The sequence below is a fragment of the Prionailurus viverrinus genome, chromosome B4 (genome assembly GCF_022837055.1).
Source record: "Prionailurus viverrinus isolate Anna chromosome B4, UM_Priviv_1.0, whole genome shotgun sequence".
Lineage (NCBI taxonomy): Eukaryota > Metazoa > Chordata > Mammalia > Carnivora > Felidae > Prionailurus > Prionailurus viverrinus.
This window is the reverse complement of record NC_062567.1, coordinates 57,001,872-57,017,278: the sequence shown is the minus strand read 5'-3', so window position 1 is coordinate 57,017,278 and position 15,407 is coordinate 57,001,872. Positions and strand designations below refer to the sequence as shown.

At 38.1% G+C, this 15,407-nt stretch overlaps 1 protein-coding gene across 4 annotated transcripts in view; it reads left to right on the top strand.

Moving 5' to 3' along the window:
- The window catches only part of ITPR2 (inositol 1,4,5-trisphosphate receptor type 2), a 515,671-nt gene that overhangs the window by 123,302 nt on the left and 376,962 nt on the right, over positions 1 to 15,407 (top strand). For all 4 annotated transcript variants that reach the window (XM_047864958.1, XM_047864957.1, XM_047864956.1 and 1 more), the window contains 4 exons: positions 5 to 103; positions 386 to 469; positions 769 to 915; positions 3,925 to 4,020. In XM_047864958.1, coding sequence (XP_047720914.1) covers positions 5 to 103; positions 386 to 469; positions 769 to 915; positions 3,925 to 4,020 — 426 coding nt within the window. The remainder of the gene's footprint in view (positions 1 to 4; positions 104 to 385; positions 470 to 768; positions 916 to 3,924; positions 4,021 to 15,407) is intronic.

The window sequence follows — 15,407 nt, the reverse complement described above, 5'->3', positions numbered from 1 at the left end:
CTAGATTGTCGTAGGCGACAAAGTTGTTTTGATGCCCGTGAATGCAGGACAACCACTGCATGCCAGCAACATAGAGCTTCTGGATAATCCAGGGTGTAAAGAGGTAAGTTCAGGTGGAAAGAAAATGAATTTTATATTCATTGTGAGAGAAAAAAAAGTCATGTAGCTTCATTTATTGTTTTCATGAGCATAACCCCAGTTATAGTAATTAATATTCTTAAGATCCACGTAGATTATGATTGCTAGTTTTGGATGGTATTTGTATTGAGGTACATACCTCATTGTCCAAAGTTATCTTTTTTCTCTCTTTTTACCGTTTGGAGGAATAATTTCTGGTATAAAACAGAATGCATAGTTTTATAACTTAACATTTCTTCATTAATAGGTGAATGCTGTTAATTGCAACACGAGCTGGAAAATCACTTTATTTATGAAATATAGTTCCTATCGAGAGGATGTACTAAAAGGAGTAAGTATGTGCTACATGGAACATTTGCCAGAAGAACTGAAGGTAGTCTTACTGAAATTCTACATGCGAAACCTGTGTATTCACTAGTATTCATACTTCAGAAGATGGTTATAGACCTTAATACTCACACTGAGTGTTTCATTGAGTTTTCCTCTTTTTGGAACATATAAATAATCATTAAAAGGCAAGTAACTAGCAGAAGGGTACAGAGTATAAAAACCAGAAAGAGACATCTGCTTCATATGTCTATTTGTTCAGAATTTTCTTGGAAATACAGTTTTATTTTCCTGTTTTCCTAGGGTGATGTTGTTAGATTGTTTCATGCAGAACAAGAGAAGTTTCTGACTTGTGACGAATATGAGAAAAAACAACACATTTTCCTTCGTACAACCTTGCGTCAATCAGCCACTTCTGCTACTAGTTCTAAAGCACTCTGGGAAATAGAGGTGTGTAAATATTTTTGGATGTTAGTAAGTATTTATATAAAAAATATATAAATTTACTAGTAAATCAGATTTACTAGGCTGATTATTTTATTATTATAGGCATCATTTGTGATAAGTTGATAAAAGAGTAATATTTGTGAACTAACTTGTCCTCCTCATTACTATGATCAGTTTGAATTCTTACTACTTTCTTTACCTATTCTCTCTGGTGCATCTCTCTCTCTCTCTCCCTCTCTCTCTCTCTCTCACATCTAATAAGAGCATATATAGATGTTGCTTTTTAAAAATCCATTGGGAAATGTTGTGAAGATTGATCAGACTGCAGGCAATGTGCCTCAAATGGCACTGGAGTTAAGACTGGAATATGACAACTCACTTTAAGTGAAGATAGATATCAGAACCGCACAGTAACTGAGAAGAACATTTATGTCTTCAGGGGATGCCATTTTTATGGGAACGAGGAGACCCATAGTTAAGAATTCATCCATCCTTTAAAAAGTCATTGCCAGTATGACAGAGTAATTAAGAATTGTAAGGTATGGATTTTTCTTTAAAGGATCTTTCTATACCATGGAGGAGATAAGATAGATGTAATTATTCATGAACGAGCCAACATTTGATAAGTTCGATCCTGATGTAATGGACATCTAAGGCTATAGCAGTGATTTGCAATCATTTTAAACCCATCACTCCCCTTTTACAGCATATATTTTGTGGCACTTCCTTTAATAGCTTAAAATAGAATTCATAGGTAATATTATTTATAGATTTTCATGATTAAAAATTGATAAAATGCCTAAATTTCAAAACAAAGAAGAAAAGGAAAATGATTTGTAATAAAATAATATGTATTTCAACATGTAAATAATTGCTTTAGAAGGTATAATATTTGTACGTATCTTGAATAAACGCATTTGGACTTGAAAGAAGTGGTAGGAGATGAGGATCTGAAGACATTCTATGCAAGTACAGGAAAATGAACGAGCAGGGGCAAATGTGGGCCCTTGAATTATATCTCGTGTTAGAAGAAGTAATAACAGAACATACTTATTTTTCACATGATGAAAAAAAGAGGGAAGTAACCCTGCTGAAAGAGGGGTAACGGCACACATTACAGACTATTGAAACAGAAAATGAGGAAGTATTATGTTTATTCCAGTGAGCTGACCCTTAATTATAATGGTAACATCAAAATAATTCTGTAGGCTTGGTTTGGATAATTCTGCCATGGTTTAGAATAGAGATGAAATTGTACAACAAACATATTTCCTATCTTTATTTTTATTATTTCAAAATTGTTTTTAAAGTTTATTTATTTTGGGAGAGAGAGAAAGAGAGAAGCTCTATTCTACTTTTCTCTGCTTTCTGTTCCAGTGGAATGACTCCAGAACCCTGTTGATGAGGCTTCCTACCCCTGTGATACAGTGGATCACTTAGAAGGCTGTGACTTGCAGGATTTTTGTATCTTGGCCAATGCCTGATGATGCCAAGAGCAGCCTTGCAAAATCATTGTGATAAATGATGACACTCTGTATCTCCAAATTGTCCTTTAGGGAGCTATACGAGCATTGCTAGATGCACTACTGTATAGGATAGGAATTCTTAGTCTGCGATCTGTGGTGAGCTTCAAGTTATTTGTTAACCTCCAGCAATTGTGTGCAAAATCTGTGTATGTATGTGAGACAGCCGATAGACTTGAGCATTCTCAAAGGTATCAATGTCTTTGTCAAAGGAGTTAGAGTATAGCCAGTGTGATTTGTAAAGGATTTGTGGAAGAAGTTTGAGAACTTAGCCTTTTAGGATGGGTAGGTTTTTGATCACAGGGAGAGTGTTTTTAAGACTTCATCCACTTTGAAGTATTTTCATAATTATTATCTTACTTGAGCTATCAGAGTAGGGGATTCCTAGATGCCGGAGTCTAGCAAAAAATATTAGAAAGTTCTGTATAGCAGCACACAGAATTTGAGGCTGGGGGCAGGAGTCTAAGTATGGTCAGTATTAACAAAAAGAAGGTAACCTGTTGGGGGAGAATAATGAAAAGTTCTCCTGGTACTTAATCTTCAAAACAGTCTTATGAATTAAAATCATTTGGACATGATGAAACTGGCTTGAAGATGTTCAGTTGCTTGCTGTGATCATACCCTAGTAATTGGCAGAGCTGGGGCTCAAACACAGTCATCTTCAGACTGTAAAGCCTAGGATTTGCTGCTGTGCATCAGGTCACCTGGCGTAAGCAGCTGCTTCAGAGCACCTTCTTTTGTACTCACGGAGCCTGGTGGCTCAGCATCTGGGCCAGTTCCTGGCTCAGCCAGTTCCTAGGACAGATATGAAAGGACATGGTATTAGTAAAAAAGCATCCACGGATAGGGCCAAGAATTAAGTTAGTTGAGAAAGCTCCAGGTCTTGGCATTTGTGGTTCTCTCTACCTGGAATGATATCTTCCAATCTCTCTACGTGACTGTTTATTCTTACCCTGCGGGTTTCAGCCACCATGTCATCTCTGAGTGGCCTGTGCTAATCACTACATCTCAAGAAGAAGCCTTCCCTACCTCCTCTGTCATGCGCTCTGTTTATTTTCTCCTAGCACTTGCCAAATCTTATGTATTAAAAGCTCTAGTCTTACTCATTGCTGTGTCCTATTGTCTAGAAGAGTACTTGGTGCATAGTAAGCTTTTAATAGGATTTGTTGAAAGAATATTTGAGTAACAAATGGGGAAAAACCCCACAGCGTTTCCAGTTTTGGCCTGGGAAACCTGTCTTTTGGAGTAAGGCTGTATTTGCACAGTTAAGGCATGAGCATCATGCATGCATACAGTGAGTTAACTGTTAGGTCTCTTGCTCATTTGTGGGGGAATTTTGTTTTTCTGCCACATTGTCCTCTTATGAAAACATATTAGATTTGACAAGTTAGTATTAACAGGCGAGCACTTTGTGTAAAATGTTGGCATTTGCTTGCCAGCAACATGAGTATCTTTTAGCCTTTATCGTTGTTGCTCTTTTTGTCTGTAGGTAGTTCATCATGACCCTTGCCGTGGCGGTGCTGGACAATGGAACAGCTTGTTCAGATTTAAACACCTTGCAACTGGGAACTATTTAGCTGCAGAGGTAAGTCTAATAGATAGAGTACTATTAAATCTCTGACTCCGGATAGTGACATAAGCAGTTAGGCTCTCCAAACATTGCTATATTTGTAGGAACAGTCATGATACAAAATTTGACCATTGCCTATTATGATCTGGGCTGGCATATAAATTATTCTTAATATGTAAATATTAGTTGAAGCCTTTAAATAATCTTTGTCTTAAAAATTAAAACAACAGTAACAACAGAACACTGGTTGGTTTCCTTTAAGGTCAAGGGCAAGAGAGTATCTATTCAGTCTAAACTTTTGTATTTAGCTTCATTCTTTCAGAATGTCTGCATTGGAGACGTGATCAATTCATTTTTGGTGTAGTAGAGCCTTGATTGTTTCAGGCCGTTTTCACAGAAACTGGTTTTACTGGCTTTTATTGTTCAAACTGTTGGAGAGGAAAGGCATTTCTTCCTGAGACACTGAACAGTCCTAAAACTGCTAATAAAAATGGTAACAACAAATAAGGTCCTTCCTTTCTTCACTACAAGCATGTTGACAATCAGGTAGATAGGAAGAGTGGGAAGAAGCAACAGCTTAGATGTTTTAGAAATGATTTAATTAAAGTTTGGCTATAAAATGCAAAAATAATTTTGAAGATACTAGTTTTTTTAGATGTATGAAAATATCCATCCATTCTACTCCCCTCAAGTCTGTTTCTGTTTTTCAATTTAGAGTTTCTTCTGGGATTCTAAACCAGAATTTGGCCTTAGAAATTTTTAGTATGACTTATCTAACTTGTGGTTTCGGATGTGAGGGAAGATAAGGAAGTGGGGACGCAGAAGTGATGAGAAAAAGGTATGGGAAACAGGAAGTTTCCGTAAATGTGCTGACCCCTGTGTAAACCAGCACCCGACACCATTACCCTTTACATCCTATTAATCTGTGGTAATTTTCTTCATAGTACTTACCACTCTCTGACTTATGGTACATTTTATTTTTTTGGCATTCTCTGTCAGAATGTATGCTCTCTGAAGGCAGGGGGGTTTATTTTTTTATTTTTATTTTTTTTACTTTATTTTTATTTTCTACATCACCACTGTGTCCCCAGCATCTAGGGCAATGCCTGGAACTTAGAGAGCATTTGATGACTATTTCTTGAATGAATGAATGAATGAATGAATACAAAGAAGCTATTCAGGCTTCTGTAAGCTTAGAGGATAGGAAGAAGATTTGGGGATTTGTATTTGAGAGGAATTTGGAGCCATATTTGGGCAAATTAATCTCTCTAAGCTCTAATTTCTTCCTCTGTAAAATGGGGATAATCACAACATTCATAGAATACAAGTATTAAGAGAATTAAATAGGGTAAAGGGCTTGGCATAATGTGTGCCTCATGGTGGGCATCTGGTAAGTGGTGCCGGCATGATTAATTTCATTATGAGAAAATTTACTATATAAAATTTACTATATATTTATACTATTTACTATAGTAAATAGTATAAATATAAATACTTTTATTATTGATGAATCTGTTCAAATAAATTAAATATAGCTTTGCCGTTTATGGGCTGTTTACACCTTGAATGTTTTGAAGTAACTTTGTTGAAAAGTAATGCTTTGATGTAAAATTAAACAGTAAGGTGGAGAATCTCGTCTAAAATAAGAATTAGAAAAGTCTATGGGATGTCCTTTAAAAGATAAGAAATTTGTATTAAAATTCTCTTGGATCTGGTGTTAGTGACTCTTCTCCATAATTCAGCTTTCAGTCAATGGCTGTTGTAACTATGGACATTCTCTAGAAAGCTGACATGATTAAACATTATTAGTTTTCTTAGTTAATTTCTACAGTTAAAACTTGTATCATTGATAATTCAAATGACTAGATTATTGAAAATTAAATTGTTTATTAACTTTAATGAAGATCTAAGACCTCAATACATAAAGTAGTCCATTAAAAATTGAAAAATAGAAAGCAGCTCATTCCTTGAAAATAATTTGAAAGCCTCTTTTCATTCTATCTCTAGAGGATATGACTTTAAATGCCAGATACTATACTGTCCATTAAAGATTCTGGTGTACTTGTAGGATCTCTGCTTTGACCTTTAATACTTGAGATAGCACTTTTTTTTTTTTTTTAGGAGAAGGTGAGAGAAGGAGAATTAAGCATTAAATACATATCTGAAAATTGAAAAGCAGGAATTTATTGTCTACCGATTTTAACAGAATGGGTGCTTCTGTGTAGTATTCTAACTCAAAAGAAGAATCTTAGCTTTAGAATATTGGCATCCATAGGTTGGGGTTTTATATTTCATATGTCAGCTCAGGTCAGAAAAGGTCCTGGTACAGTCACATCTCAGCACGCTTGTCATATGGTGTGAAAGTGTCTTCAGGTGTGGCAAAAGCACATTTATTATAGTCACTATGACTTGATAAAAACATTGATTTCCAGTTCTAATTCCACAGCAGATGGATATAGCCTCTGACAACAGTTAAAAAACAATGTTGGGGCAGCTGGGTGGCTCAGTTGGTTAAGCATCCGACTTTGGCTCAGGTCATGATCTCACGGTTTGTGAGTTCGAGCCCCACGTTGGGCTCCGTGCTGACAGCTCAGAGCCTGGAGTCTGCCTCAGATTCTGTCTCCCTCCCCCCCCCTCTCTTTCCCTCTGTCTCCTCCCCACCCCATCACTTGCACTCTTTCTCACTGTCAAAAATAAATAAATAAATAAGTAAATACATATTTAAAAAAAGAAGAAAAAACAATGCTTATCCTTTTTATCATTTTGCTTTTTAAAAATGCCCAGGTCTTTAATTTCAAATCATTATTCATGTCATTGAGGTATGGTAAGGAGCTCCTAGCATGTGGATTTGTAACTCCTAGCCTTATTTATTTTGTTTAATTAGACCCTTACTTATAGGAGAGAAAGGGCTCTATGGCTTTTATTTATTTTGCTGTTTCAGTTTCATCTTTAATATCTAGATACTACTTAAACAATAAGATACACATAATAGGATGTTGAAAATGCAGGAGTTGGGAATAATTATTTTTGGAATTCATAGCAGCAACAGACATTCTCTTTAAGATGTCATACTGTCTTTAACATATACTTTTTAAGTGCCTGATAAATGCATAGCATGGTAGAGGATGCTGCAGATAGGAAAGGAAGCAGAGGAGAAAATCTCTGCCCTCAAAGAATTGACCTTCTAGTTTGGAACACAGTGTACAATAAATGGCCACAGGATGGTCAGAGGCAGGATCATGTCAGTCAGGTGGAGTTGTGAGGTAAGCCAAAGGAGGCTCTTGTTTGGGGCAAACTTTTCCCTGGTTCTCCAAGAAAGTAATAGACACAGGTTGGTAGAGAAGCAGAAGGACAATCAAGGAGGCACAGACAGGGTTGTGGAATGTTCCACATCATCAGCAGACAATGTAAAAAGGGAGGCTTGGCTCAAGGAGAGAGGTTCTAAAAGGAATTATTGAGTGACAGATCCCTTTGCTTGAAGATTTTGATTGAAAGGTTTGGATTTGATGTAACTAGTAATAGGAATAATGATTCAAGTAGTTACCTTAGAGGCTGGGGATGGACACCTATTTGCAAACATTTGGTAGACACCAGTGATGTCACTAGAAAACTCAATTTCCACCCTCAGGGAGCTCTGAGTACAGTGTGATAAGTGTATTGTAGCAATAGGAATAGTGACGTGCTGACAGGGAAGCACTAAGGTGCCGAGGAGGTACAAGGAATGGTGAAGAGGCTAGAGGAGGAGCTGCCTGATGGATGAGTAAGGCAGGTGGGCAAGGAGAGTGTGCAGGCGGCGAGGACAGCTTTTGCACAGGCAAGGAGGTGTGTGGTATTCTACAAACTAGTTTTATATGGATAATACATATGTGTATCACACACAGGATTTGTGTGAGTTTGGACGTGGTGCTAGAAGGTTGGGGGGGGGGCAGAAATGTAGGAAGCTGATTTTTTTCAGGCCGTATATATTAAGTTAAGGAGAATTGGTTTTATTTTATTTTATTTAAAAAAATTTTTTTTTCAACGTTTATTTATTTTTAAGACAGAGAGAGACAGAGCATGAACGGGGGAGGGGCAGAGAGAGAGGGAGACACAGAATCGGAAGCAGGCTCCAGGCTCTGAGCCATCAGCCCAGAGCCTGACGCCGGGCTCGAACTCACGGGCCGCGAGATCATGACCTGGCTGAAGTCGGACGCTTAACCAACTGCGCCACCCAGGCGCCCCGGTTTTATTTTAAAAGTAAAGAGCAGTGTTCTAAATAAATTTGTGTTTAAAGATGACCACTCTAGTGTTGCATTGTCCAATGCGGTAGTCGCTAGCCACATGTTGGCTATTTAAATTAAAATAAGTACTATTAAAATTAAAAAGCCAGTTTGTCAGTTACACTAGCCACATTTCAAGGGGCTCAATAAGCACATGATATTGGGTAGCACAAATACAGAACATTTTCCATCATCACAGGGAAAGTTCCAGTGGATAGAACTACTCTGGAGCGTTTTTAAAAAATTTTAATGTTTATTTATTTTTGAGAGAGAGACAGAGTGCGAGGGGAGGGGAAGGCAGAGAGAGAGGGAGACAGAGGATACAAAGCGGGCTCTGGGCTGACAGCAGAGAGCCAGACACGGAGCTCAAACTTGAGATCCATGAGATCATGACCTGAGCCCAAGTGGGATGCTTAACTGACTGAGCCCCCCAGGCGCCCTACTCTGGAGCCTTTGTAAAGCAGCTGGAAGGGATTGCCTGAGAGGCAGGGAGCCCAGATAGGAGAGAAAGATCTGATACCATCAGGGTATTTTGAGGATTTGAACCAAGGGGGTGACATTGGTAATGGCAAGAAGGCGAAGGGGAGAATACATTTTTAGGACATTGGAAGCAATGGAAAAAATGGTAATCCATGGAATGTTAGGGGTTAAGGAGTAGGATTCTGGCTTTGGAGAACTGGCGACGTCATTCACCAATTTAGGGAACATGGGAAAGGGTGCAGTGTTGATGAGGAAAATAATCCATTCACTTTTGACTATGTCTAATTGGAAGTGCTCTAAAGTATACAGGTGAAAATGCCTGATAGGGACAGTGTTCGCATCTTCTGGAAGTTTGGGGACTGGTGCACCTGGAGAAGTAGATGTAGTCATCGTCAGCATGGGTGTGATCATCAGGGAGTATGAGGAGAGTGAGGAGATGTTTGAAGGTGGAACTGTGGGGAATGCCAGTTTTTAAAGGATGGGCAGCAGATTGGGAGCCTGAGAAGTCACGGAAGCAACTGGAAGGTCAAATGGGCTGAATCACAATGTCAAGCAAGGGAAGATAGGCTTTCAAGAAGGAGGGAGTGCTACCGAAAAGGTCAGGAACAAAATGTATTTACAGCATTTGGCAAGAACACAGTCATCTGTGGTTGAGAGCATTTTCGGTGGAGACTGGAATCCGGGGTGGGGGGTTTGGGGAGAGGAATGACAAGGGAGCCAGGAAGCGGAAGGAAAGGTGAACTGAGTTTTCGTATCATGGCCGTGCAGGAGAAGCAGTAATAAAGGGAAAGCAAGTCCTACTAGACAGGTTTTTAAAGGTCTATTTAAAAAAAATTAGATGAGAAGGGAACTGTTTTTACATTATAGGGAAGTTCCTATTACAGGAGCAGGATTTGGCAGTGAAAAGGCTCTTTTCCCTCATCCTTTCCATTCTCAACACACATATTGATAATTTGAAATATTACTTTTTAATGTGCTTGAGGCATTTCTGGCAAATTGGATTATGTAATTCTTGAATTGCCTTTGACTATATGGTGTTTATATTGGCCAGTGTGGCAAAGACAGCCTAGTGTAGTGGGGGAAAAAATCCCATGTATACTGCTCACAGTCTCTCTGACTTTAAGCAAATATTTGACCTCTCTGAACATCGGTTGCCTTGTGTGTAAAAAAGATGATTGTATATATTACATGGGATTCTTTTGGGATTAAAGATGATATGGAATGTTTAGCACTTTGCACATAAAATGTATTCAATAAGTATTAAGTCCCTTTCCTTCCATTGAGAAGGAGGGGACAAAAAATGTGGAGTAGCATTGTTTATTATTACTATCACTACTCCTACTATTATTGATTGTAATTTTTTTCCAGAACTGGTATTTCTTTGTAAGTCAGATGACTGAATGGGGGGAAGTTTAGGGGCTCACCACGGGATGCCTTGCGCCTAGAACGGAGTCTGATATTTAATTTATATTTAGTAAACACTAGATAACCTAAAGGATCAATCAGAGAGAGAGATTGAAGGTCTGCATCCAATCATTTCACTTTACAGAAGAAGGGACCCAGGCTCTGAGAGGCGATTTACTTTGTCCAAAGTTAAAAAAAAAACAACAAACAAAACAAAACAAAAAACAAGATAATGATGGTCTTTGGGCTCAATGCTAGACTTGCATTGCTTCATCTATACCAGTGGTTCTCACCAGTGGTCATCCTGTCCCCCAGGGCGTATTTGGCAATGTCTGGAGACATTTTTATTGTCAGAACTGGTGAGAGGGAGCTACTGGCATCTAGTGGGTAGAGGCTGGGGATGCAGGGAAACATCTTGTAATGCCTAGGATGGCCCCCACCACAAAGAATTATCTGGCCCCAAATGCCAATAGTGCCAATGGTGAGAAGCCTTGACCTATGTCTTACCAACATTACACAGGCATTTATGGACTGCCCACTGGGTGGAAGCACTATTTTGATGTTGTGAAGAAAACAAAGGTTATTAACCATTGGTCCTTATCATTGGGTGTTTACAGTGTAGAGGAGAATGATATGAATTCAGTCACTGGGACATCTCCTGTGCATACGCATCTGAGACAACTGATTTTGTGTAATGTTAAAATTATTGACATCCATAGATGACCATGTTAAATCTCACAGGGAGTTTAAAGGGCTGCAACCTTAAATCTAAGCACAAATGAAGAAAAAAAAAAGAAAAACCTCAAAATTTTACTTAAACATATACTTCCTAAACATGATATTCTGTTTTAACTTCCAGGGTGGCCAAGTTTTTCAGAAAAATGTCAGTAAGGCGATTGCTTGTATAGAAATGAAGGGGACACTATCCAAAGGAAATTAGACCATTTCATATGCTGAGGCTTCCGTAGTTTAATTATAGAGACAAAGCACATAAACTGCAAGCTATTTAAGAATAGCAATAGGGGTGCCTGTGTGGCTTAGTTGGTTAAGCGTCTGACTTTGGCCCAGGTCATGATCTCACAGCTTGTGAGTTTGAGCCCGGCGTCAGGCCTTGTGCTGACAGCTTGGAGCCTGGAGCCTGCTTCGGATTCTGTGTCTCCCTCTCTCTCTGCCCCTCCCCAGCTCATGCTTGCATTCTGTGTCTGTCAAAAAATAAATAAACTTAAAAAAAAATAAAAAAGAATAGCAATACAAATGTAACGCTATTTTGTTTTGGATAATTCAAAATTTATTTTTGAGAAATAGCCAATGCTAGAAACTCATGGACAAAATGTGGAACAAAGTATTTAATTGTGAATTAGATAATGAAGCCAATTGTGGCTTTGTCAGATACTGTGTTACAGTACATTTACAGTACCATATTGTTAGGTCTTCCTGTGATGTCAGTTTCCATGGGGCCAAACAAGAAATAAGGTAACATGAGGGGAAGGAAGGTGAACAGCCATGTATGTTTGCATTTGCATTTAATGCACAGCACAATTATAAGCACACTCATTGACATTTGCCCTAGATCCTTTACTCGTGTCAATAAACACCAATGTCTCCTTATTGGTACAGGAGAGTTCACAACCATATCAATGGTCAATGGGGGAGAAGGTAATTTTATCATATTTTGAATGGGATGATATGAGAGCCTCAGTAAATAGTTCCTCCATAGTCAAGGGAGCAATTATAAATCAAGTATCACAATTTCTGATCTGCTGCTTCTCCATTTTCTTTCTTTGGATATTATTAAAGCAACAATGATCCTTTCCAGAACAAGATAGATTGGGTAGTGCAAATAATTTTACTTGTTAAAGATTTTGTAATTGCCCTTTCAAAGACAACTAGCTTACTTGTTTGTAGATAGGCCAGACTTCCACCAGGTGGCAGTAAACACTTATTTCCTGACTATACAACTGACTTTGGATTTAATTAATTAGTTAAAAACTTAGTACTCTAGAACCTGTCCATCATCATAGAACCTTATGAATCTCAGGGCTATAGTTTTAAATATCCCTATGTTTAGTTTGCCATCAACTGTATCAGCCACAGTTTATGAAAAGGGCCTGGTTTGTATGTTTGTGTGTGTAGGCATATATATAAATAAGGACAGTAGAAGAATATATATACCAGACCCTATACACACACGCATAACTGTTATATGTCAAAATGCAAATCATGCCTGGCACATGTTAGCATCCAATAAAGATTATTTTTCCCTTCTTTTCTTTTCTAGACTTGTCAGTCAGAATAATAGATTGTCTCTGAAATGCCAGTCATTGGAAAGAAGAAGATAGATAATTATTTAAAAATACACAAGTGATGATTTTAATGTTACATATAATAAAAGTTGATCAAAACACATTTCATCATAAAACAAGTAACCTTTTTGTTTTAAGAAAATGAACGTGTATTAGAAGTGTTGTGTCCAGTTGGTGTTGTGTTCCATGGAAAGTTGTGGTTGTCTTTCACTTGATTGTGGTACCATCGTGGCTTTCACTGCCCATGTGTTTATGATAGTTCTGTGTCTCTCTCTCTTTCTCTGCCACTTTTCTATTCTGACTTGTGTCATGCTTTGCTTGACTTCTTTGTAGCCTCTTTGGCCATTTAAATGAGAGCTCCCTTCAAAGGTTTAGTACTGGGTGTTTTTGTTCTTCATATCCTCTCTCTGTCACTCACTCCCTTGGCTTTACTGGGCCATGAATTTGATCTCAGTTGACCCACTGCCATTGAAACTCAATAACTATATCCAAGATTGAATTGTTTCCCCATAAAACAGTGCAGCTTTCTTAGTTAAGTGTTAGAAACTTGAAAGTGATGACAAACATATTTTTCTCTCTCAGTTTACACATTCAGATTCTACTGACTCTGGCTCTGTAAAATCTTCTGCGTCTGCTTTTTCCTTTCCATTTCAGCATGATTATTTCTGTCAGGGCTTTGCTGCCTCTCACTTGAACCACCGCACTTGGTTACTTTCCCTCTTCCATCCTTTGTCTCCATCTCCTACTAACCATGGCCAATGAGGATTTTTAATGCAATGTTTCAGCAAACATTTCCCCAGTGATATGCAAAATCTTTCTGAAGATGTGAACCCATTAGCCTATGGTTTAATGGCCCCATTGGTCTGGGCTGGCTTGGATCCCATCCCTCCTCGTTATGGAGGCAGGAGAGAAGTAACATGCTATAGTAAGTAAAGGATGTAGCTTTGGAATGGTCAGACCTCTGCTCCCAGTGACCCTGCCACTCACCAGTGGTGTGACTTTGCACAGAGGACTTCACTTGATGTGCCCCAGGGGGCTCATCTGTAAAGTGGGGGTGAAGAGTCCATTCTACTATGATGATTATAAGGGGAAATGAATTAACCTTTAAAAGGATATAAAAAGTATTCCATAAGTGACATTTATAGGTCTTCTCTGAACAAGTCTTATTTTTTACCCATGTGGCGTTATCTTCCCTGCATTTCCTGTCTTCTTCACTCCTCTCCTTCTCTGCAAGTTAAATTTCTACCCATCCTTCAAGGCTTATCTCAGATGCTCCGTTCTCCATGAATAATTCTTCAATAAATTTGCCCACCACGGATCCCTCCTTCTTCTGACCTATATTATTTATAAATTATTCATTCTTATCTTATATCTCTTGTCACATTCTATTTTATATTACAGCTAGCTGTATTTATGTCTTATTTTCCCTCTTAGATTGTAAGGTCTTGTGGTCAGGGACCACATTCTTTTTGTCTTTGCTAAAATACCATATGCCACAATGTTTTGCCCATTATAGATATTCTATTAATATTTATTGAATAAATGATTGAATAGCACATTAGGTCTCTCTCTCTCCAATGCCAGATTTATAATTTATTTTTTAACATAAGGAAATATTTCCTTTAACGTCCTAAAAGATTCAGGAATCTTCACATGACCATGTCTTTTTTCTTCTTCTTTCTATTAGAAATAATCTTTTTTTGGTTCATCCTTAGTCTAATTACTTTAATAATTACTGCTATTATTTCATTTAGAGAAGGAAAGCATCAGTATAACTAAAACATCCATTAAAGCATATATTTATTTGGTCTTCAGTTAATACTGATAAATTTATATAGTCATAGATATATTTGGGTGGCTTCTCCTCCTTTTTCTCTTTCTTCCCCTCTGCTTCCTCCTCTTTCTCCTCATTATTATTATCCTTTAATGAATTTACTGAAGCAATAACTCCATATTAGTTATTGGAGAGACACAAAGATGAGGCAAAATCTAACTGACCTATCACTATCTTTAGTATTGTTGCCAAAGACTCGAGTTACAAAATTTAATGACATATAATTAGTATGATTAGGCTTTGGTCATAGACTTTTCTCATTTTACCTATGAGGACCCTGAATTCCAAGGTGGCAAGGTTGGCTGAGTGACCTTTTCTTTTTTTTTTTTTTTTTTAAATTTTTTTTTTTCAACGTTTATTTATTTTTGGGACAGAGAGAGACAGAGCATGAACGGGGGAGGGGCAGAGAGAGAGGGAGACACAGAATCGGAAGCAGGCTCCAGGCTCTGAGCCATCAGCCCAGAGCCTGACGCGGGGCTCGAACTCACGGACCGCGAGATCGTGACCTGGCTGAAGTCGGACGCTTAACTGCGCCACCCAGGCGCCCCTGAGTGACCTTTTCTATAAAGCTCATGGGTGTGTCTTCACAGAGCAGAGTCTGAAATTTAGTTCCCAGACTTCCCTTAGGGATTATAACTGGGTGACCCAAAGTGGATGAAAAATGTGAAGACTGAATTTCAGAAAGTCTTGGTGATAGAATATAACTTATATTTCAGAGGGCATATGTGATTGTGTGTTTGACTTAGGTATGTTACTTCCTGTTCCTGTACACATTTTAGTTAGGCTACATCATGGTTCCAGTATGAATTTCCGTCACAGTGTCTGTGGTGAACTACTGCAATGCTTAGTGAATAAAAACTTGGATCACAAGATATATCCATGTTTAAACATGTTGCATATCTTTTGGAAGTAACTTAGCTATCATTTTAGTATGCACAGTTTTTTAATTTGAAAAAACATCTGAATTCTTCAAATTGACAACAAATTAAAAAATACAAAACAGTGATACTTGGCTAAAACAGCCAGGTAAACCCCTCCCGGGCACTATGCTGGAAGTGCCATCACTACCAAGTAAAAGTGTGTCTTTTTGTGTTTGATTAATCAGTAGACAGGGGGCCAGTT